Source organism: Pleurodeles waltl, chromosome 7 (genome assembly GCF_031143425.1).
Source record: "Pleurodeles waltl isolate 20211129_DDA chromosome 7, aPleWal1.hap1.20221129, whole genome shotgun sequence".
Taxonomy (NCBI): domain Eukaryota; kingdom Metazoa; phylum Chordata; class Amphibia; order Caudata; family Salamandridae; genus Pleurodeles; species Pleurodeles waltl.
This window is the reverse complement of record NC_090446.1, coordinates 1449680400-1449705793: the sequence shown is the minus strand read 5'-3', so window position 1 is coordinate 1449705793 and position 25394 is coordinate 1449680400. Positions and strand designations below refer to the sequence as shown.

Sequence of the window (25394 nt, the reverse complement as noted above, 5' to 3'; positions counted from 1 at the left end):
TCAGAACCTAACTATAACATCACTGTAACCTTTGTTTCTTTCAGTGAATATATATATATATATATATATCTGGATATATATATATATATATATATATATATATATATATATATATATATATGCACTGAAAGAAAACAAAGGTTACAGTGACGTTGGTGTTATACTTAGGTTCACGTTTTATCCACACACTCAGCAGTTATAGTAATACTTATAATTATAATAATTATGTTAAGAAACTATACCTTGTGGCCTAAAGTTACTTAACACTCTACTCTGCAACACTTCACGTTACAAAACTCCATGCTACTGCACTTTGACCCACTCCATGCCACTGCATTCTATGCCACTTCTTGCTACATCTCGCAACTCTGCCCTGTAACACTCTACTCTATGCCAATGCATTTTTCTCCACTCTATTCTATTCCACTGCACTCTTTGACACTGTACTCTACACCACTCCAGTCCAGGTGACACCAATCTACTCTGCAAAACTTCACTCTATGCCACTGTACTCTATGCCACTCTTCAACACTGCACTGTATGCAAATATACTCTAAGAAAATGCACTTTAGTTTGTAACACTCAGCTCTATGCCCCTGCACTCTATGCCAGTCCACTGTATGCCACTCTAATCTACTCTGCACCGCTGCACTTATGTCATTGCACTCTACCCCACTTTATGCCATTACACTCTATGTCACTCTATGCAACTGCAATCTACCCTGCACCACTCCACTCTGTGCCACTTCACTCTACTACAAAACAATCTACTCTACGCCACTGCACTCTACGGCACTCTACTCCACCCTGCACCATTCCACTCCACTCCTAACCACTGCACTCTGCACCAATACAGTCTACACAACTGTGCTCTATGGCCTGCATCACAAGTTTGGCTAGCGGTGGAGGCCGCCCGCCAAACTCACACCGCCACCTGACTGCCAGTGCGGCCAGAACACCGCCGGCCCTGTATTGAGTCTCGCACCGGCCCAGCAGGAAACAGTGCCTTTACATTTCCGCAGGCTCAATTGAGAGCAATGTGGCAGTGCGTCGGGTGTGACAGCACGCGTCACGCTTTCCACTGCCCGTAATTCAGGCAGTGGAAAGCACTACAGGGCTGTCCATGGGGTCCCTTGCACTGCCCATGCCAGCTTTTCCATGGCGGTCCAACCGCCATGAAAAAGCTGGCTGAACTGGAAGTTGAATTCCCCAGGGCGGCGCTGCTTACCCTGGCAGATTACAACCACCGAGACCGCCAGGCTCTCAACTGGCGGCAACCTGACGGTGTCAGCGGTCAGGACCGTGGTGGCTCTGCCACGGTTGTAATGTGGCAGTCGGACCGCCATTACTGTTGCAGTCCGACCGCCACACTTGTAATGAGGGCCTATGTCACTGTACTTTACACCACTGCACTCTATTATGCCTCACTGTACTCTATGCTACTGCTCTCTACTCCACTCCACTCTACTATACACCACTACACTCTGCAACTGTCCTCTGCATCACTGCACTCTGTGCCACTGAATGCTACACCACTCTATTCTGCACTGCTCCATTCTATGCTGCTCCACTCTACATCACTGCACTCTATGCCACTACACTCAATAGCACTATACTCTACTCTGCACCACTCTATGCTACTCTACTCTGCACCACTCTATGCCACTACACTCTATGCCATTTGACCCTACTCTGCACTGTATGCCACTAAACTCTATGCAACTTGACTCCACTCTGTGCTGCCCTCTGCATCTCTCAACTCTTTGCCACTTTACTCTGCACCACCCTATGCTACTGCATTCTATGCCACTCAACTCTACTCTGCACCACTGCCCTCTGTATCACTCTATATCACTCAGCTTTACGACATTCCACTCTGCACCACTCTACGCCACTCTCCTCCGTGCCACTCCACTCTGCGCCACTCCACTCTGTGCAACTCCACTCTGCTCCACTGCATTCTACTATGCACCACTTTAATCTGTGCCACTGCATTCTATTACTCTACATTGTACAACTCTGAATGCAATGCCACTGCACTTTATGACACTATTCACTGCAACACTCTATGCCAATGCACTGTACCCCAGTTCACTCTACTCTAAGCCATTCCAGTGTATGCCAATCTATGCAACTATACACCATGGCACTTCCATTCATGATCCTGAGATATCCTGAATTGGAGTACTTTCCAATCAAGAATGTTGTATATGTCATTAAAGAATGTTAAAGTGGGTTCCATGCGGGAATTCCATACCGAGTCAATTGAAGCAGTTGACTGATAGGGAAGGACTGCATAAAGCCATCTCATCGGTAATAAACATATATTTCAAGCAAGAAGCATTTGGGAAAGTTAATTATAACTTATTTCTGGTAACGATTCACCAAATTAGTTCGCAAGATATCTTGCAGTGCAATCAACCTGAAGCATCTTGAATCTATATTGTATGTATGCATTTCAAAGGTAGTGGATACTATAAATAAGGAACACAAAGTGCACAGTGCAGTTAAGCTTCTGCCTGCATCAGAGGCATCATCACCCCTGCTTTAGCAGCTACAGTGGGTTGGGTTTCTTGATGGGCCTCTTTTGTCTGTTGCGCGGGCAGACCAAGGCTCATACTTAACTTAGGAGGGTGAGTGAGTGAGGGAAAGGATGGATGGATGGATGCATGAATAAAATGGTGAATGGATAGATGCATGGATGAATGAGTGAAAGTTTGGACATAAGAATGGAAGAGTGAAAGGCAGGGAGGGTTGTATGAGTGAAAGGGAGGGTAGATGGATGGGTGGATGGAATGAAAGGATGGGTCAATGGATGATGAGAGAAAGGATGGATCACAGTGTGATAATTTGTATCTTAAACATTTGTATAGTTGCCTGAACTAAAGCCCATTTCCTGGTGGTTTACAACGCTCCCTGTCACACGTGTGCAGTGTGTCTTACCTACGTGCACCAGTGCTGCGATGCGGCACACCATCCAGCATAATATCCCAGCCATGCAGCAATAAATCACTACAACACGGTGGCACAGACACTGAGAAAGGATTACTAGTTTATATGTAATGAACACAGAAAGAAAGGAAGCACCACCACATTGTTAGTGAAAAGAAAATTACTTCAAGAAAGTATAATACAAAATACATAGGCTTTATCAGTACTCTCAACTTTGTGTTTTAACAACAACTTTAATACAGTGTACATTTTTTTCACCCATATTGTACAAATGGATCAAACAATATCTTCAGGCATAATTCTACCACCAATATTTTGCCAGATAAAGGAACTCCACAAATTGAATGGGAAGAATGGATTGATGTTTTTGAAAATTACTTGGAGGCACTGGATGGTCAGGGTTTTCGAACAGCATGTAAAAAAGCAATTTTACTTAGCACACTAGGCAAAGAGGGGCTATTGGGGCAGCCTGTTTTTAAATACTTACCGGTTGCTACCAACCAAAATGGGACTGAAATTACTGATGCTCATAAGGAAGCAAAATTGAGATTATAAAAGAGATTTGCCAAAGACACAAATGTAGTGATGAGCAGATACAAAGTTTACACCACAGAAGAGGGGTGAATCTATTGATGAATTTGCATTCAGATTAAGGGAATTATTTATTAAATGTCAGTTTAGTAGAATGACTGGTAAATTGATAAACAATCAAGTAATAGTACAATGCAAAAGAAAGAAAATGCAGAAGAGGTTATGGGTAACGAAAAAACCCAACGCTTAACAACACTTGTGAAATAGCCAAGGTGGTGGAGCAATCGGAATTCTGCATGAAGGAAATGGAAAAGAGAGAGTGGAATCAATGATGTCACATTTGTGAAAAAGAGTGAATCTACAGAAATACCAACTCGAACAAGTTGGAATTCTATGAACAAGACAACAAATAGTTACAAATATAATAACAGAACACGTTTTAGATGTGGAAGTAGTTTTCACAATGCAGATTTTAAGGGGTGTTTAATGGATATTCCTGCACCTTTTAAGGGGTGAAAAGGGGAAGCCATTCACCATCTACTGCATGAATAGTGAAGAAGTTGTTACAATACATGGTCGAAGGAAAAACCTATGACAGTTCCATAATAGTGGTGCAGGACAACTAAAATGTGCTGTATGTGGGTTGTCATATGTGCTGTATTTTTGTTGTCCTGCACCATTAGTGTTGTGCAGTTTGTGGGTTGTCATATGTGCTGAATTTTTGTTGTCCTGCACCCTTACTTTTTCCTTGCACCGGAACGCCCCCTTTGCATACATTATGCATGGCGCATGCATAATGTGACGCAAAGTGTCGCAAAGTGGCACAATGCAAGCATTGTGCCACTTTGTAAATATGGTGCAGCGTTTTTGGCAACCTAACTCCACGTTAGCATCAGAAAAATTATGCTAATGTTACGTTAAATGGCGAAAGACCATCCTTAAATTTGGGCCTATTTTTGGGACAAGTGAGTTTCACATGAATATTTGTTTCATGTTGAAGTATGTATATCCATGTTCACATGAAGATTTGGGTTGCTTTTGTGTTCAAACTAGTCCATAACTATGAAAGGCATCTTTCAATTTAACAGGATGCCTTGAGGGTTATCAGAGGCCGCAAGTGTTTTTCATAGAATGATGGCAGAAATTTTCAAAGGCATAAACATTATTTTCTTTCAGGACGACGTCTTGCTATATGTGGATTCCATAGAAAGTCATAGGCCCAGATTTACAAAAAAAGTGGCACAGCACGGCACTGCGACAAAATTTGCAGCGCTGCACCGTATTTACAAAAATACGTGCACCCCTGTATTTCCCCCGTGTCTGCGCTAAATTTAGCTGCCTAGCGCCAACGCAGGCATCCTTGCACCATAGTGCAAGGGCGTCTGCATTGAGGGATGTGATTGTTTATGTGCAGAAAAGTGTCCCTTCCTGCACATGAACAATCTGCAATGGCAATTTGGCACTTCCTGCACATAAACAATCATTCAGGGCCATTTGCACTTTCTGTGTGTGCTGCAGAATGCACCACACGTAGAAAAAGCAAAAACGAGGAGGAATAAAAGTATTCATCCTTATTGCACCATGCTAATGCAACCTCTGTGGTGGTGATAATTTTTGGCGCTACCACAGATTTCTTGTATATTTGGGGCAGTATCAAAAGCAATGGGTGTTGTGATGGACCGCCCGCAGCAACACCCATTGCATGCCCCTCTGCCGCACAAAACTGCATAGGAGTGGCCCATATTTACAAGGAGGTGTTGAGCCACAAAACATAGCTTAACGCCTCCTTGTAAATATGGTGCAGTGAATAGCATCACCAGATCGCCACTAAAAGTGATGCTCCAGTGGCACTAGGGCCTTGCAAATCTGGCTCATAGTATCACACTGAAACAGGTGTTGGGCAGACACTCAAAAGACAGAAATGCAAATTTTTAGTGGAAGAAATCGAATACCTAGGGTACATGCTTCCGAAAGAGGGGAGCAAGCCAAGAAAAGATTTGTTGAGAGCCATCATAGGTGCCTCAGTTCCAGTCAATAAAGACCAATTGAGGTCTTTCAACGGCCTCATAAAATATTACTTTAAATTCATACATAATTTTGCAGACAAAAGAGAAGATTTAAGAAAGTTGTTGAAAGACAGGAGTAATTTTGTGTTGGAGGAGAAACAACAGATGGCCTTTAATAGCATTAAAGATGAGATGTGCAAAACTAATGTGTTGGCTTCTTTTGACACAGAATGGAAAACTATTGTTACGGTGGATGCAAGTGCAGTGGGAATAAGGGCGATATTGACCCTAACCCTTACAAGGGGAGAAAGTACTGTAGCATTTGAGTCAAGGTCTCTCACTACCAGTGGGACAAACTACTCACTCATTGACCGAGAGGCTTTGGCTGCAGCATGGAGATTATAGTACTTCTACACATACATTTGGGGTATACCTATAGCCCTGCACACAGATCACAAACCTTTGGTCAAGATACTTTTACCAGAGTGGTGGGAAAATGTTCTGCAAGGTTTGCAAAGTTAGCATCCCGACTCCAAGAATACATGCATATGGTGGAACATATTCCAGGATGGCACAATGTCCAAGTGGATTGTTTGTCGCACTTACCTGTACAGAGGCAAAAGGTAGACAATGTGGAAAAATGTGAAAAAGAGGGTGCGGTACTGAGTAAAGAAGATGTATCTGAATGTGTTCAAGGTGTGGTATTAAGAGAAGAGTTGCACCAAGGCATGGTGGAAGGTATTACAACAACAGAAGTGGTGTCACTGGTTAAGAATGAAAGCAAAAGAGAAAGTTCTGTGAGCGTACCAGCACGTCCATACAAAGGTGTTGGATGAGATTTCGGTGGTGGGGAGTGAGGTATTAATGAGAGATGACAAATTCATACCCATAAGTAATTTGCATTTGAAAGTTTTCAAGCTAAGACATGAGGGACATTTGGGACATTTTTTAATGAAGAGAGGATTGAAAGAAATTGTTTGGTGGCCGGGTATGGATGGAGACATTGAGGAATGGGTATCGATTTGTAAAGAATGTAAAGACAGTGAAAAAAGATTGAAGGTGGGCAATCAGGCACGTGGAGGGGTGACTGAAGTTTCAGGAAAGGTGTGGAATAGTGTGTGCATGGATTTTTTAGGCCCATCAGGGAATTTGATTGGAGAACTAAGGTTTGCCTTTGTTATGGTAGATGTTTACTCCAAATGGCTGGTGGTGAAGTTTCTTAGAGAACTCACCACCAGATCAAACATAAAAACATGGAAGAAATGTTTGAGGAGGAACAGTACTCTAATAAGATTATTACAGATAATGGGATGCAATTAGTGACTCAAGAAATGTAAAAGTACCTGGAAAGGACTGGTATCAGATATTCTCATACTAGTCTATCCAATCCACAGGCCAATGGCATTGTTGAAATGCTAACGGCATGGTGAAAGGTGCCTTTCAGATGGCAGTGACAGATGGAAATATTATTAAGTCAACTATGTTGGATTTGGCATGGGCTTACCATACAAACAAGAGTAGTGTAACAGGGAAAGTTCCTTCTGAATTAATGAGGGGGATGAAGGCAGGTACTAAGATAGCAGTTTATTAGATACAGGGTTGGAAGTTGATCAGGAGATTGATGACCATAGAGGTACCAGGAAACAAGGTGTGAAAAATGCCAGGAACATTCAGGGAGGAGACTATGTGAAGGTGAAGTGAGGCAGAATTTCAGGAGACTGGAAAAACTTTTGAGGACCTTTCAAAGTTGAGGAGCTGCATTGTTTTTTCATAGTATTGGAAAATGGGGAATGGTGGAATCGAAGTATGGTGGCACACTATGGCAGTGCAGGTTCTGTAAATGTGAAAGAGGAAGATGGGTGTATGAGTTTTGTGCTAATGGAGGACAAAGTACTCTTACATAAGAATGTCAGATGGGAACTTGCAGAGATGTCTGGGGAAGAGAATGTGGGAGGAAGCGCACACGTGGAGCAAATGGAGACAATACCTAAAAGAGAATCACTGGAGCCAAGGAGAGCACAGAGAAGCCACAAGGCACTAGAATATTTGAGAGCGTTTGTTAGATAATTGTAATTGGTTTAAATTAGTAGAGTACTAAGTTTTCGTTTTGCGTTGCTGGATGTTCTTTTTACAGTTTAACGTTTTGTCATTCATTATATCATTTTGTTTGCAAGAAAGGATATGTGCTATATCCTGAATTGGAGTACTTTCCAATGAGGAATGTTGTATATGACATTTAAAGAATGTTAAAGTGAGTTCCATGCAAAAAACCACACCAAGTCAGTTGAAGCGGCTGACTGGTGGCGAAGGACTGCATGAAGCTGTCTCATCAGTAATAAAGGTAAGAACAATTCAGGAAGTTTGATTGAAACATTTTCTCTCTGCCACTCCCCTCTAGAACACTCTGCTCCACTCTTCGCCATGCCTCTCTGTGCTACACCCCTAACCTTTAGCCATGGTGAACAGAAGCCACGGTGGTGTTCAACATGGCTAAAACACATTGGCAAAGTCCGTAGCTCTTGCATAGGTGAGCCCTATTGGCTTTGCCGCAGCTTGTTTCTAGAGCCCACTTTACAGTGGGCCTTTGCTAGCCAGTTAAGTATGTGTGTTAGAAATACAAAAACATGCATAACTCTTTACGGACCACTACCACAAAAAGGATAACTTTTCACCCTTTTCACCATCTCTACCTTCCTCACTCTGTCCTCTCTCCATATTATCTTCAATGTGGCTTCCCTGGGAACCGATCTCTGTTGCTAGCCAAGTATGTTTGCGCTTCAGAAATCCCAAAGCATACACATACATACACCATATATTGCACCAAAAAGGGGTTAAAAGGTTTTTTGACAGCCTTACTTGTGGACCTGTTTATTCAGAAAAGTTATTTCATCACACAGTAGGTAGTGGTGGTTCTAGAGCTGAGGATGTGCCTTTCATTTTTCCCTTCCTTCAACAGTAGGAAGAGGGGCAGAGGAGCAGTGAATTTGGTGTTAGCATCTGTGCTGAATAGAATTAGCAGCTTTTACAGAAGGCCCTATGCGGGCCAAAGAGGGAGAAGCACAGTTCTTGTTTGAAAGTGTCATGTGCTGAAATGTGCCTGTCAGAGCATTGCTAGGTATCGATATTGTCATGTCTGCTCTGAAGGTTCTCTATTTGTTGTCACCCAAAGAGGTGTTCCATGGGCTGTTTGTGGGGCGGATTAGGAATGGTGGCATCAGGACTGTGGAGTACAGGGTTGAGCCAAAGTTGATAAACTTGGGTTTCTTCCTTATCTACCAGCAGAAGGCCAGGATTTCCATAATGAGGGCATAAACAAGGCTTATAATCTGCCCTTCCAAAGATGGTTTTCTGCCATAGGATGTAACCCAAAGTATGCAATTAAACAAGAAATAGGACCTTTTCCTGTGTGGTTATCTCCTGTCTGAACCATTTATAAGCAGGGTCTTCCAAGAGAACAATGCATCACAATCGATTTGTTCCTTTTGTTGAGTTCTCCACCTCTTGCTTTGATTTAATGTCCAATTTTAGCTTTTCACAGTTAAATCTGCTATTGTATTTTCCTTTAGGGTTTTGCCAGGCTATTTTCTCCTTCCTGAAGTAAAGATGAGATGATGCTTATCTGCTATCTTTGGTATTGATCTTTAACTTCAATCAAGACATAAGATTGACCCAGTAGTGTTTTTTGTACCCCTTTTAGGGTGTTCCCCCTACGAGTGACCCTCTTATGGAGGTGCTTGACATCTTTTGCAAATGTATTTATGTGCATGTTAGCACCATCGCTACTGGGAGTCATCCTATTTTTGGGTAATCCAGAAGGGGCCTCTTCAGACCGACCAAGCATTCAGTCCTTCACATCTGGTCTTGTATAATGTGTGGGAAGAGCAGACTTGCATTGGCTTTTGGTTACAATCCACTTCCTCTGAGTGCTCTACCAGTGGGACTGTCCTGGGTTGCCTTTCCCTTATGTCCGATTTCAGGGAGTAAACAATGGAACCAAAAAGCCATGAGGTGAGGGGGAAGCAGTGGAAGAAGTGAGCACAAAACAGAGCTCAAACCTTATTGAACAGTATGGCAACATTGGGATGGGATTGCCTAGCAAGTGGTCGGTCTGCCTCTGATGCCTTGAAGGAGCCAGAGGACTGAAGATGATGTCAGTAAAGAGAACAGCAGTAATGGTTGTCTGACAAAAGAGTACTAGGGCTATGATTGATAAAGGTTTTTTAAGGTCTTTAATAATAAAGGGAGAGAATGGAATTATAAAAGAGATGGATTCCAAGTCATATTGCTCCACCGGACATTTAATTGGGCAAAGAGTGGGTATTCTGGGGGACATTCTCACTATATGTGATATAAAAGTGGCCACTACAAGCCATGGCAGATATTCTTGAACACATTGTCACAAGGAAAATTGATCCTTACAAGTGTATCAGATTTAGTGTTAGCCGATTGTGCATAGAACCTGCCAATGTGCAGTAGGAGTTAACACTTTATCTAGCTCGTCAGCCAGCCACAGTGTGGCCATAGTTCTCTACTCTCAGCCATTAGCTGTATACTGAAGTTGATGGGGGCATGGCCTGGCCTTTAGGCAGGCACCAAGTCAACCCAAGTCAACATAACACAATGCACATGGCCTTCAGATATGCACGTGAGGGACTGTATATTGGTCTGTGAGCCCAAAGGCACCAATTGCTCTGTTCTTGATCTGAGGGCATTTGTTATGGATAGTATTGCTGCTCACCCATCAGCTGCTGACGGGTCCTTATCCTCTAACTGTGATCTAAGAAAACGTGAGAAAGTAAATATGGGCATCTAGTTCTAGCACCAGTGTTACAATAATGTCAACATTTGCTGCAGTGTTTGGCATGTGGTGGCTGGGTTTGGATTATAGTTATTCAAGAATCTGTTGACAGCAGGTCAGGAGAATAAATTGAGAAAATGATCAATAGTAACAATCAAGATTAATGAGGTTAGTTGATGAGGATAATAAATTGTAGTAGAGCTGAAATTTTGGGTAGAAATTTTGATGAAAGTAACCAGTAACAATGATAATGATGGTTGAGAGTGATGAAATTGATGTTTGAGCATTGATGATAATAATCATCATCATCATCATAACAGGTTTGGCATAGCCTGACCTTTCCATAAAGGGTAGTTTGCTAACGCCTGTCATGTTGATACCAGTGTTTGCTTTTGTAGGTGAACAATGAGAAGCTGAGTCTTCCGGTTGTCCTGAATGATGGGAAACTACGGCTTTATCAGTCTGGATGTTTCGTCCTCATTGAAACTGATTTCAAACTCAAAGTGTACTTTGACTGGAACTACTTTCTAAAGGTCGAAATCTCAAGCAGCTTCTTTGATAATGTTTGTGGCCTGTGTGGAAACTATAACGGAAACCCCACTGATGACTTCAGGACACCGTCTGGGGAACTGGCTCTGAATCCAAATGACTTTGGGACAAGCTGGAAGGTAGAAGATGGAGACAGTTTATGTTGGAACGATTGCAATGGCGAATGCATGACCTGCAGCGCAGACCTGGTGAAAAAGTACGAAGACCAGGCTGTCTGTGGACTGATAACCAAGAAGGTGACTGGACCTTTCAGAGAGTGCCATGCCGTAGTTGACCCGAAAATCTATATGGACAACTGTGTCTATGATATGTGCATGAATGATGGATTCAAGCTAATTTTGTGCCAAGCTCTTCAAGCATACGCTGATACCTGCCAGAGAAAGAACATCATGGTGTATGAATGGAGGAGCATAGCTGGATGCCGTGAGTAGAGACCATCATTTACCTGTCATACAAATGTAGTAATCTGTATGCTAGACGCCACAACAGAGAAAAAATGCAGAATATGTGCTATTTATCACACCTGATAAATTCTGAATCCCGGATCTGTCAGATTTTATTAAGCACAACTATATTAGATAGGATTTAAGCATGAGGCAGAAAAGCATACCATTCTCTGAAGTAAGGAATGTGGTGTCCTAAATAATTTCACTTCAGCCTAGGACTAATGCAACTATGCTTATCCTCCAATATTTCATAGAGCATAATGAGAAACCGAAGAATATTTGAACAGTAGCTCTCACTCTCTACCTCAGAACTATTTTTTTGTGAAGCTTAACATGAAATCACTAGGGAGACTGAGCGAGTCTGAGACCAGTAAAGTGTAGGCTATGGCAAACCTGTAAGCCTCATGTAGATTTTTGCACTGTGATTAATCTTGAAATTTTGATTTACTTTACAACAGGTGGGTGATGGTGAACCTTTATGATTATTGTTAACTTGGTGTTGGAGGCGGCACGTTCTGGTTGGCTGAGGCGAAACCCTAGCCAGGCAGAACCTACCACTCCCATCCGGGGTGGGTGATTCCACACACTGTATAACCTGTGCTCACTCTTGGGTAGCAGTCAGGCTTGTCACAGGGGCAATGTGTAAAGCATTGGCACAGCACTCTTACACAGCAAATATAATAAGTGTCACAAAAGGGACTTAACACGTTGTGTATGTAAAGAAGGTTTGTATTCAACACACATATTAGCTAACACCACATGTACATCATGTAATTCTGGGCATACATCACATAAATATCACTGGCAGTACTAGGCCCAACCGTATTAAAATGGCATCAGCAACATGTACACTTGAGAAAAATATACTACTTTCCCTCCCAACACCCTAATACGGCATAAAACGTTGTCAGCACGAGACCCACCCTAGCAATTATTCCAATTCAAAACCAATACAAAATTCAATAGGGTACGCCCTCGGTTCAAAATGGTAGGAGCAATGTGTACACACAGATATTTACAATGCGTATGGCAACACGCCTGAGCGGTGCAGTTGACCACAGGCAGTCACTCCCACACACTCACTCTACACCGCTATGCGTTGCCAAATATATCAGGCAGGCTCGTATATCACAATATCGCACACACTTGGTCCCAAAATCCTAATCTAGTTCACTGATATCTGACAGGTCAGTTGTTACTGTACTCGCACACCCAGTGGGCCCAAACCGTCCTCCACCCTGCAACCAATCCCTTCTCCTCCACCCCCATGAACAGGAGATGAAAGAGCTTTTTCCCCGAGTACAAGGCTGATTGCAGCCAGAGTCACACTTATTCAAGGTCCTGGGGGGGTCAATAGATAGCAGGCTAATCAGGTAGAATGCGGCACTGCTATGGGTACGCCCTCCACCTCTGAAGGGCCACAACCCGTAAATCAGACACCGCAAGCAATGAGCGTGCAGTCAGCATTTTGCACATGAAAAATGTGGCACGATCAATGAAGCAGGCCTCATTGGGTCCCGCAAATGGTGAATGCGCTCACCACCAACAAGATGCTTAGGCTTGTCAAGGCCCCACGAAGCAGGGCCACAATCCTTGAATGTGGGTAGTACTTTGAGGCACTGAACCAGGCAATCCAGTCTCCAGGAAAAATACTTGGTTTGTTGCTCACACCACCACTACCATATGGGATTCAGCAGATGATGTGTCACTTAAGAGGGGTTGTATGATGCAACCATGCATGCCTGAACTATGGCCGCGTCTTTACCACATATGCCTTTACCATGCATGCTTTTACAACAAATTTTGTTGTATAAGTATCCTTGATAAAAGAATGTGTGTTAAAGGCATGCATGGTTGTGTCATACAACCACCTGCCCTGAGCCCTAAAACCCTGCCCCCTTTCAAAATAAAAACTACAGCAAACTCCCTACCCTAGCCCTAAAACCACCCCACCCCTAAAAACTCCCCCCGAACCCAGCCCCAGATCCACTTACCTCACCATGTGTGCAACTACTGCACAGCAAAGCCCCCCTACCGACCCTGCACTCTAAAACCGTGCCTCCTGTAAAAACAAACTGCAGCGACCCCACCACCCAGCCTGAGCCCTAAAACCTCCCCCCCTCTAAAATATCCCCCTAAACAAGCCTCACTTACCTTGCAATGTGTGCAACTACTGCACAACAGTCCCCCCACCCTAAGCCCTAAAAACATGCCCCCAGAAAAAAAATAACTCCCATGACCCCCCACCTGCCCTGAGCCCTAAAAGCGCCTCACCACTAAAAACTCCCCCCAAACCCAGCCCCATAAACCTCGCCACAAACGCACGACAGCACTCCCCTCCCCACCATGAGCCCAAAGACCCTGCCCCCTGTAAAAAAAAGCTACCCGGGACCCCCACTTGCCCTGAGCCCTAAAACTCCCGCCCCCAGTAGCAACCCCTCTCCCCCAAACTCAGCCCCAGCACAATCACCTTCCCATCAATAAAACTAATCCGAAATCCCCTCCGGGCCCTTAAACCTCCCTACCCCTACAAACTACCCCCCCAACCTGGCCACAGCCCCACTTACCTCTCCTGACAGCTAGACTGTGCTTTCTGGCTCAACCACACTTGTTAAGTCACATGCATGGTTAAGGCAGCCACCATGCCAATACGTCGTTCAGCCAAGCGTGGCTTAGCTTGCAGGGAAACAGCACGTGTGGCTCATCCCGCGTTGTTAAGGCCATTTCCCCTTAAGAGGGCACTTCTTTCCATGTGTCACAGGTAGAAGGTGTAGGTTCCAAAGAGGACGTCTTTGATGTCCCTGAGACCTCCTCAGAGAACACGGGGCAAGCTGACAAGTCCTTCGAGAGCACACTTCAGGGGCCACACAGCAGCAGGCAGGCTGCCCAAGCAGCCACGAGTCAGGAAAGGTGCCCAGTCCCTTCCAAGGGCAGTTATCCTCCTTGTGCACAACAGATTCTTCTGGCAGTGTGCACCGCATGCTCCAGGGTTTCCGGTCCCACATCCCTGCAAGTGTATCTCTTGTTTTCTGCAGTGTGGCACCAGTAGTTATGCGGTAGTGTCTCCCCTAAATTTCAGACCTGCCTGCCATGGGACCATGGAATGCAGATCTTAATCTTTAGTGGGGCCATAATCTGGTTCCGGGAGGCCAAGTGTCAAAATGTCTCCCTTCAATATATCCAGCCAGGACCTCAAATGACAGAAGTCTGTTGTTCTGTTGTGTGCCCAAGGTTCATAGTTGTCGCTGGGGAATGCACAAATGTGCTCCCTCAGCCTCCAGTGTGGACTAGAGTTGCATTTAAAAGGCACACAAAACGTTTTGGAGCACAGTAATGCCCACTTTCTAGAAGTGGCATTTCAACGTTATTATTGACAAAACCACCCTTACCATAGGAAGGGGTTTGTCAAAACAAATTAAATGATAGGGAACAATATGAGGCTGCTCCACTGCAATCCATTACTGCAGCTAGAAGTAATGATAAACATCTCCCAGGTTAATCTATGACCAGAGAAGCTCTCATAGGTACTGAAAACACGCATGGGAATTCTTCAGTCCCTAGACATATGTGCCCTTGCGCACATGCAAGCCTGCAATGCCAGGCTGGACACATGTTTGAGAACACCATTAGTACAAGTGTGCACACACAGGCCTGCTATGAAAGGCTGGGCTCATTTTAAGACGTAGGTGTGCACACATAGGCCTGCTAAGACAGGCTGGGCTCACATTTAAGGACACCATAGGAGCAAGTATACACACACAGGCCTGCTGTGATAGGCTGGACTTATGTTTAAGAACACAATAGGTGCAAGTGCACATACAAAGGCCTGCTATGCCAGTCTGGATTTATGTTTAAGAACACCGTAAGTGCACGTACACACACACAGGCCTGCTATGACTTATATTTAAGTACACCATGGGTGCAAGGGTGCACATACACGCCTGCTATAACAGGCTGGACCTATAGATAGATAGATAGATAGATAGATAGATAGATAGATAGATAGATAGATAGATAGATAGATAGATAGATAGATAGATCTTTATTGTTATTTAAAACCATCACAATGTACAACAGCATAATTAAAATGATATAATATAACCTGTTCATTTAATACAAACATCTATTCTCAAACGTCATGGTCAAGTGGTCAATCGTAATAGAAGTCAGTGCACCCAATTGAGGCCATAATATAATAAAGTGTAAGGTACAATGCAATACAATAGAATAAGCCAAACACACTGCCAACCTACGACCACAAAGTGCCAAAGACAAAAAAAAGGTCTATTAAAAGGCAGCTAAAATGGCTTACAACAGGCCAAGCAGATACACAAAATAAATGAATGCATTCCCAGATACCATAATAAGTTAAATATTTGCAGAAAATTTGGGGACTAGGGGTCAATTAAAATAAAGTGCAGGTACAACAAAATAATCCCTTTTAACTGTTCTGTAATGGTCTAGTTTTTTGCAATAGAGAGCCAACAAACTAAAACAGACTTAACCATGATAAAATTAAAAAGAGCGTAATGCAATATATACTGACGAAGATCTTTGTAGCACAACCTAATCACAGAGATTTAAATTTAAAATTCAGGAAAAATCAAACAGAGATGCAACAAGCAATCCTTATAACTGAGTTCTGATGTCTAAACAGGTCACAAATAACAAGCAAGCATACTAAGGCAGACCCCAGCAATATAAAATGGGAGAAATGACAAGTGAAGAAAATACTAAAGCCTGTCCCTGCAACAACCCTTTAAGGCACTTTAAGGTTCACATTAGGTAAAATAAAAATGTTACGCAACGGCGGGGGACCATTTTAGCTGTACTCCAATAGGCCAGTTCTTTTGAAATAGCGAGCAAATAATCTATATCAAACCCCAGCCAATTAAAATTGGAAAGGGCCAAGTGGGGTGTGATCTAACAGTAATTTCTACAGCAAACACAATAACTGGGGTATCAATTTAAAATTTAGAAAACATAGCATTTAATATGATGTCATGCGGGAAGACTGTTATTAGATGTCACTAACAGTGGCTTTTTTTTAAATGATGCGCCAGAGAGAAAGGGTAGGACCGACCAGAGTAGAACGACAGTGCATTACCACCACATGGAGGCCCCTCACACCCACATCTGTTTGCTATACGGGGGAAATTCAAAGGGAGAAAGGAGTCACAAAGGGCCTGTTTATACTTTTTTAGTGCTGCATTTGCGTAATTTTTTGACGCAAAAGCGGCTGGAATTGTGTAAGTTTGCGCCATTTTTGCATAAAAAATGAAGCAAATGCGGCGCTAAAAAAGTATAAATCAGGCCAAAATTCCCTTTTCAGCGGCTATCCCACAGTAGATTCAGTAGCTTCAATGCCTCTGAGAAATATCACACATCAGATCAATAGTTGCACATCCACGCCACTCAAACATGCAGCAATTGCCATGTTGAAGTGTGTTTCATAGAGTTTGCAGTTTCAACCAATAGCATTGTAAACTCTTTAAGGCTGGACACACGCATATCACATGCTCCAAACTTTCTTTCTTTGAATTTCATAAATGGCAGTTCTATTCCACTGACCCAATTCAATGGTCAAAGTTGTAAACTTATATGAAACTGTTTTTTTTTCCATTTATCCTTTAAGAAACATTGAAAATGATACATAAGATCTCACAAATTCTCCAGCAAGATGCCAAATGTGCTCGTCCCCCCCTCGCAAAAGGAGGAAAGCTTCTCCATACTCATGGGGAACTAAATTACAGTGCAGTTAAAGCGTTCAAGACCTCCAGGCATATACCCCACATCACTGACTACTGAAGGCACCTTTCAGAAAAAGCGAATACATATTAGCCTGGACTATAAGGAAAAAAAAAAAAAACTGCAATAACACAAAAGCTAACAACAAAACTTTATGTCCAATATTCCTACCATGTATGTTATACAAGCTGGGGTTAGGGTTCAGAAGGCAAGGCGTGCAGAGGGCCCCAGGACACATCTCCCCCACTCCTCCCCTGAATTAACCCACCCATGTAGCCTTTTAGACAAATTAAGCAACATCTCAGCCTCAAAAGTTATTTTTTAATCGCCAGTTTCATGGGGCTGGCTAGATATGTTTTTCCTCCCAATCTTGGTACAAGGACTCACATAAATGGGCATGGACTTTACATAGGTGCAAGTGCGCAGACACGGGCCTGCTATGACAGACTGGACTTATGTTAAAGAACATCATAGGTGCACCTGCGAATGGCCATGTCCAACAGCTGGCATTTTCTTCAGATGACGCAAAAGGTACATTTTGGAGGCTTCCTTAAAATTAGAAGGTGGTGCTAGAAAAACAACCCACTAGTGTTTTTTTTTTCAATTAATGATATTATTGGACACACATATTGTAGGTAAATGGGCAGTATTTCAATCCTATGCATCAATTATTTTGTAATGATTTGGAGAACTATTAGTAAAAAAGGCAAGAAAGTGATGATCCTAAGGGCTCGATGGTTCAGAACATCAATGGGAAATATGATAGTCTGGTAATAAATAAACCAATAGCACATGTCATTAGAAAACTTGACTTCTTTTATTAAACATCACACAGGCCAAGTCTCATTTGGCAGTGGTACGTAAACCAACGTTGCCTGTGTTAGGCCAGATCTCATTGCGAGGGATCAAGTTATTTAGACCACATTTACTATTAACACAAAGAACTTGCTCAGTTAGCTTTATTATAGATTTGTAGGATTTAGGGGGAATGCATATTAACATTCATTTTAACTTTTACGTTGTAATAATCCAGAGGACAGTTGAGGCACTGACAATATCACGGTGATGTGCACATGCACTGCAGCTCTGATTAAGTCAGCTGCCATATGGATCTAGGGATGATATTTGCTAGTGAGCTATCTCTTTGCAACTTTTCACCCAAATATGCACTCAAAAATAAAGAAAAACATGACAAAGCACTATTTTCCACAGTTAGCCTTGTAGCATTCACCTGTCATTTCTTCTTGTAGCTGCCCAGTGCCCACCGAACAGTCAACATGTGACATGCGGCAGTGCCTGCCCTGCAACTTGCAACGATGACGCAGTTCCTGAGAAATGCTCTGAGGCTTGTGTGGAGACCTGCCAGTGTAATCCAGGCTTTGTCCTCAAGGAGGGCAAGTGTATTGCCAAGAGCACCTGCGGCTGCGTCTTTGAAGGGCGCCAGTATGCCCCAGGTCAGAAGTTCTGGGACAATGATAAGTGTACAAAACAGTGTTTATGCAATCCAGATACCAACAAAGTTGAATGCAAAGAGACCAAGTGCAAATCGACCGAAAAATGCGATGTGGTCAAAGGCATCCGAGACTGCTATCCCTTAAGCTATGGCACATGCTCAGCTTCTGGTGACCCACACTATAAAACATTTGATGGTGTGAGATACAACTTTATGGGTACCTGTGTCTACCAGTTTGCAGGACTGTGTACAAAGAGTGATGATTTGGTGGATTTCCAGGTTTTTGTTCAGAATGATAACCGAGGAAGCAAAGTTGTATCTTACACATCCCTTGTGCAGGTCAAAGTGTTTGATTATGATATCATCATCAGCAGGGAATACCCCAACAAGATCATGGTATGTATATACTGTATACATTTTGGTAGTTTAAAAAAATAAAAATAAGATATTGACTAATAACCTAGTACATTACTTTTACCAACAAGCATCCTAAGGTTAAATCAAATACTCATTAAGGTTCAAATATGTAATACACTAATCTATTAGTGAGACATCACAGCACCACATTCAGAACCACCCCTTGAAGCTGTTATTCTTTTGGGTATCTATATAAATGTGCACCTCTAGGGTCGTCTAGTTATTTGAGATTTGATAAAAAAGCAATTCATAGAACTTGACAGAAATAACAGCCCGATAGGCTAATCTTTCATGACCACTGTGTAGCTAATGTAAAATGTGACTTGACAATAACTGAAATTTCCAAAAGGCAGTAGAACCTTTTCACATTACATCATGCTTAAGTGCAAATAAAGGAAGTTGAGAGTACGTTAGGCATCCTGAGCCACAAAATCAGGATTTGTGGGAATGCATGGTCACAAATTGCAATTTATAATTGTGGAAAATCTGCCAGTATGATGGACTCTATGCCATCAAGAATTGGGGAGTAGGGACATGAAAGAGTGCGTTGCGGTGGACAGCCTTAAAAAATGCACCAAATACCCACCACTGTAAGGGACTTATTTAAAGGCCATAGCTGTGCACATCACAACTGCAGCATCATGTTTTTGATGCTCCGGTGGCGCAGTGTGCCAGACCATATTCACAAAGCCACACAAACCCATCTTGTGTGGCTTTTCATGGCCTTGTAAATATGGACCCCTTTCACGCATAATACTATGTGAAATTGGAGTTCCGTGGGTGTTGCTTGGGATGTTCCCACACAAAACCCATGGAACCTAAAGAAATCTGACACAGTCCCAGATTTACAAGTATGGGAATGCGCAGAGTCCTACGCCACCTAAAGGGTGTTGTAAGAGTGACAGAACGGGGAGACATATCTTCATTTCTCCCCGTTTTTCCCTCCTTTTATGTGTGCTGAATTCTGCAGCACACATAGAAAGAGTAAATCACCTCTTGTGATTGTTTTTGTGCAGGGAGGTGTCCCTTCTTGCACAAAAACAATTATCCCCTCAACACAGGCATCCTTGCACCATGGTGCAAGGGTGCCTGCATCAGAGCTAGGCACCAATTTGTGCACCAGTGCAGGGGAAGAGGACAGAAATGCACTGTATCTTTTAGATATGGTACATTTCTGGTCTTTCCTAGTGGTGCACGGTGGCACAGAAAGGGACTTTCTACGCCGCCCTGCGCCACTGGCCTCGTAAATAAGGCCCTAAATGTTTGCGTTACTCAGAAACATCTAAAAGGCAATTTCTTACCTTGTAAATATATGTAAAAATGCTCAGAGAAAGGCAGGAGTAAGTGCCTTTGCATGAAGAGAAAGGGGTGGGTGTAGAATGATATTCTTAGAGGATGGAAGTGGTGTTTCCAAAGTGAAAATAGTTTCCCTATAAACAAAAAAACATAATAATACATACAGGTGTGAAAGCCAATTTTTGCATCATGCAGATGTTTTAACATCTAGTGGAAAACTGGAGGTAGTAAATGTTGCAAAGCAGGAACGTGAATGGACATATGTAACTGAGTCCTAAAAAAAACAGAAACCTACTTAAAGTATAGGAGATACTCTGTAGAAGGAGATACCTTAATTTTTCAGCCTGCCTTTGTGCATCAGATCCGACCAGTTCTGATCATCTGTCTAAATTGTGCAGGACTCTCCAATCTCACTCTGATACATAATATCATTCCATGAAACTGCAATATAACCAGACAAAATACAGACCAAGCACGAGATTAGAAGACATCCATAGAAGTCAACACTCCAGAGAACAAGAAAGAAAGAGGTAGTACTGAAAGTAACAAAATACAAAAGAATGGAAGGGCCTGTAGTTGTGTGAGGTAGTGTTCCTCAAGGTGGCCAAGATAGTCACCAGACTCCAGAGATACGAGAGGTAGATGTTTGCGTAGGAATGATTCATCCAACTAATCTTAGCTCACAAGATATACCTTGAGAAGAGTCGACAGCAGAATTTTTGAAAGCAAGAAGGGGAAGGAAGGAAAGATACCCAGCCTACAGGTGTCTAGGAAGGGGAAGGTTAGAACTAATTATTACAGCAAGGAGAAGTCAGGTGGAGTTTATGGACTATGAGTGCAACAGGAACAGTTGTAGGACATTCGGATCAGGTTACAGGTAGCTGTAAAGCAGCTGTGGAGAGACGTTTACTTCCTCATGCATTAGGGAAGCGTTAGCACTGGTAAGATGTATGTAGTGGAAAGCACAGTTCATGGAGGCCTTTCATATGTGAGGTCAGTTTCATCTAGATAATCATGATTACATGGTACTTTCTGACTCATAGAACAGTTTAATGCTGGTGTGGTCATGTCTGTTACTAGTGAATAATGTGTATCCTCCAACAATTTTAGACCGAGAGGGTCATTATCTGTTATGGCAGACAGTTGAAACAATGCTTGTTTGTAATGTATCTTTATACCTTTTGGGAATACGGAGAGCAGTAATGAGATATTGCAAAATAGAGAAGGGTGCAGAAGAAAAATACAGATTGCATGGGCGTTGAAACAGGCAGAGAGATGCTACTGAACACAAGGCAGCAGGTTTCCATCTTGGTAAGTGGTGCAAGTGGGAAATTACCCTATATTATGACAGAAGATCTCTAAGAGGAAGAATGGGCTCCATTTTAGAGGCGTGAATATGCCACAATGCCTTTTGCAGCCCACATTGCAAAGTAACCCCAGGTGGTGAGATTTCTGTGCACAAATCTATCCTTTCAGCTACTCTAAGTATATTGTTGGCACTTGGAATACATGTTAACAGAGATGTACATTCTGGTTTCTGTTTACAGCTGAATGGTTTATTAATCAACCTGCCCTACAGCGTCGACAACCTCTCAATTTATAAGAAAGGATATCAATGCTACGTACAAACCAGTTTTGGTCTGCTCGTCACCTTCGACTGGAAGTCCCACGTTTCAGTCAAAATTCCAAGCACGTACGCGGGTGCCGTGTGCGGTCTCTGTGGTGACTTCAACGGGGATAGAAGCAAGGAGCTGACCATGAAGAACAATATCTTAACAAAAGATGCCACTGCCTTTGGGAAGAGCTGGAAGGTCAGGGACGTCCCCGGCTGCTTCGAACCTGACAATACTGATTGTTCTGATCTGACGTCTGTGGAGAGGGAGCAGAGAGAGAAGAAAAAAGACTGCTTTGTCCTGGTGGATCCCAGTGGCCCATTCCGGGACTGCCATGCTGTCATTGATCCACAGGGTGCTTTCGACGACTGTGTGTACGACTCTTGCTTCTACAAAGGGCGCCAGGACATTATATGCCAGGTCATCGCTAGCTATACTGCTGCTTGCCAGGATGCTGGAATTACTGTGTACCCCTGGAGGTCTGCCAAGTTCTGCAGTGAGTATATTCACAAGACAAGTAGTTGGATAACCTTTCAAAGGTAGAGGGATGGGTTGCAAAAAATGGTAGTGAGTGTACAGAAATTGACATTTCTGAACACAAAATGGCCCACAGCAGAATCCCAAATTCGCGAACAGAGGGAGATTCGTATATTTAGGATGTCTCCTATGGCCTTCACATTTCTGCAATACAGGGCCAGACATTTTAGCCTGCTGCCTTTACACTGTGTCAGACTAAAATAAATATTCCTGTGTACTTGCCGCATGACGGATGGCAGAGGTCACAGCTTACTCAAAACTGAAGTCATTTTCAGTTTTTTTTAGCAAAGTTCCTGACTCAGCCCCTTTAAAGTGCCACATGGGGGGATGGCAAAACATAACAAGCATTGGCACAGCCAATAGGTCTCACCTATACAAAAGCTTTTGGCTTTGGCAATGTGTTTTGTCACGGTGTACCAACGTGTCTGCTATTCAGTATGGCTAAAAGTTAGTGGTGTGGAGTGTCAGAGTGGAGTGGGGGAGTATAGTGTCAGAGTGGATTTGTTGAAATGTCATAAAGTGGAGAAGGAAGAGTGGAGTGTCGTAGAATTGAGTAGAGGGGAGTAGAGTTCAGTGGTTCAGTGGCAAAGAGTGTCTTAGAGTGGAGTAGAGTGGGGTGAAATTGGATTGTGGTGGCTTGGACTGGGGTGGATTGCATAGGGGTGGGATGGATTGGATGGGGTTGGGTGGGGCGGATTGGGTTAGGGTGGATTGGAGTGGGGTCGGGTGGGGTGGATTGGAGTGGAGTGGATTGTGGTGGATTGGACTGGAGTAGGGTGGGGTGGACTGAAGTGGAGTGGGTTGGATTGGATTGGGGTGGATTAGACTGGAGTGTGGCAGATTGGATTGTATGCGATGGGTGGATTGGATTGGAGAATGGTGGATTAATGTGGACTGGAGTGGAATGAATTAAAGTAGATTGTATTGGAGTGGGATGGTCTAAGGTAGTGTGGGGTTGGTTGGACTGTAGAAAACTGAGTCTGATTGGAGTAGGGCGGGATGGACTAGCATGGGGTGGGTTGGATTGAAGTGGGTTGGACTGGACTGGATTTGGATGAGTTGGAATGGGCGGAGTGAACTGGAGTGGATTGGACTGGGGTGATGAGTATTGGATTGGAGTGGGGTAGAATGGATTGGGGTGGACTGGATTGATGCAAGGTGGACTGGATTGGTGTGGGGTGGATTGTGGTGGATTGGAGCGTGGTGAATTGGGATTGAGTGGGGTGGATTGGATTGGGGTGAGATGTTGTGGATTGGTTCAAAGTGGGGCAGATTATTTTGGATCGGAGTGGGTTGTTTGGGAATGGAGTGGGGCAGGGTGGAGTGGAACAGGTTCTTTTGAATTAAAGTAGGGGAGATTTGAGTGGGGCAGACTAAAATGGATAGATTGGGGCAAGTTGTTTTGTATAGAAGTGATGCAGGTTGTTTTAGTTTGGAGTGGTGCAGATTGTGTTGGATTGAGTGGGGCAGATTGTTTTGAATTGGAGTGAAGCAGATTGGAGTGGGGCAGATTGCTTTGGATTGAAGTCGGGCAGATTGGAATGTGTAGATTTTATCAGGGTGGACTGGAGTGGGGTGAACTGGGTTGGTGTGGGATGGATCGGAGTAGAGTGAATTGGAGTGGGGTGAACTGGGATGGAATATGGTGTATTTGATTGGGGGAGGTGGATTGGATTGGAGTGGGGCACATTATTTTGGACTGGAGTGGGACAGATTGCTTTAAATTGGAGTAAAGCAGCTTGTTTTGGAGTGGAGTAGATTGTTTTGGAGTAGAGAGGCGTGAATTGGAGTGGCGCAGATTAGACTGGAGTGGGTTCAGAGGACTAGAGTGGGGTGGGGTGGGTTGGACTTGATTGGGTGAGTGGTTTGGATTGGAGTGGGGTGGATTGGGGTGGATAGTAGTGGGGCATATTGGAGAAGGGTGTAGTGAATTTTACTGCATGATTATGGTTACCATTTGACAACATGACTCCAAGGGCTCAATTTCTATAAGGCAGTAATGTTCTCTTCTACACATTTGCAATTTTCTTTCCTTTACTACAGATTATATTTCCATTTGATTTACTATTTTTACTTCACTCACCCATGGATGTGTTAATGTCTCATTTCATAAATTACACGTAATAAACAATATTGAACTGGAATATTTTCAAACAAGATAATCAACATCATGAGTGGAAAGTGAGAAAAGACGACTTGGCAAAATAAAAGAAAGTTAGCTCTAAAAAATTAAACTTTGAAATTTTGTTTGTCCGGCTGGGCACATTTTTGTCAGTCATAGGCCTTCTGTTTGGAGGGCACTAGAATTTAAAAAAGAATAAAATAGTACCTCAGTCAAGTCTGCAGCAGCAGATGGACACTGATTAAGTTGAATCAATCAGTGCTTGGTCCCTGCTCCGAATAGAGGAATGGAGATGATTCCAGGCCTAAAGTGGACAAATTATGAAGGTGTAAAGTAGAGCGCAACATAAGCCAACAAATGGTGAGCGACAGGAGGGCTCCAAATCCTTTTCTGAACACAACAGAGTCTCTCAAGTGAGAAGCATGAAGTAGTGCATTTACTCACAGACACAACTCTAAAAAGGGCCTGAATTAGTTTTCGGCGGACAGGTTACTCTGTCACAACAGTGACTGATGTCCCATCTGCCAAAATATAAATCCCATTATTCCCTATAGAATTTATATTTCTGCGGACTGGATATCTGTCACCGTTGTGACAGAGTAATCCATCTGTCAAAATCGAAATCAGGCCCAAAGTTTTAAGGGGCTTCATATAAAAGTTGAAGATGAGATGCAGGGTCACAAGTGTTTGGGGAACAATTTTGGGACAAGAGAGGTAAAACAGAAAAAATGGGGGTCAAATTAGGTCAATGGAGGGTAACGGGACAGCAAAGGGAAAGGAAAAAATACTAGAACTGCGAAGAAAGAATGAAATGTCATTGGGTGACTGAATTAAAAACAGTAATTCAAATGGAAGCATAACCTGTAGTAAAACTGAAGATCTGCACACATAAAAGTAACCAAGCAACAATGTAAGGGAGCCATGTT

General features: G+C 43.1%; 1 protein-coding gene across 1 annotated transcript in view; it reads left to right on the top strand.

The window, feature by feature from the left end:
• LOC138247073 (IgGFc-binding protein-like) overlaps positions 1–25394 on the top strand; it is a 136948-nt gene that overhangs the window by 62473 nt on the left and 49081 nt on the right. Inside the window, exons 5-7 of the mRNA XM_069201818.1 lie at positions 10686–11259; positions 18281–18879; positions 21744–22305. Of these exons, the coding sequence (XP_069057919.1) occupies positions 10686–11259; positions 18281–18879; positions 21744–22305 (1735 nt within the window). The remainder of the gene's footprint in view (positions 1–10685; positions 11260–18280; positions 18880–21743; positions 22306–25394) is intronic.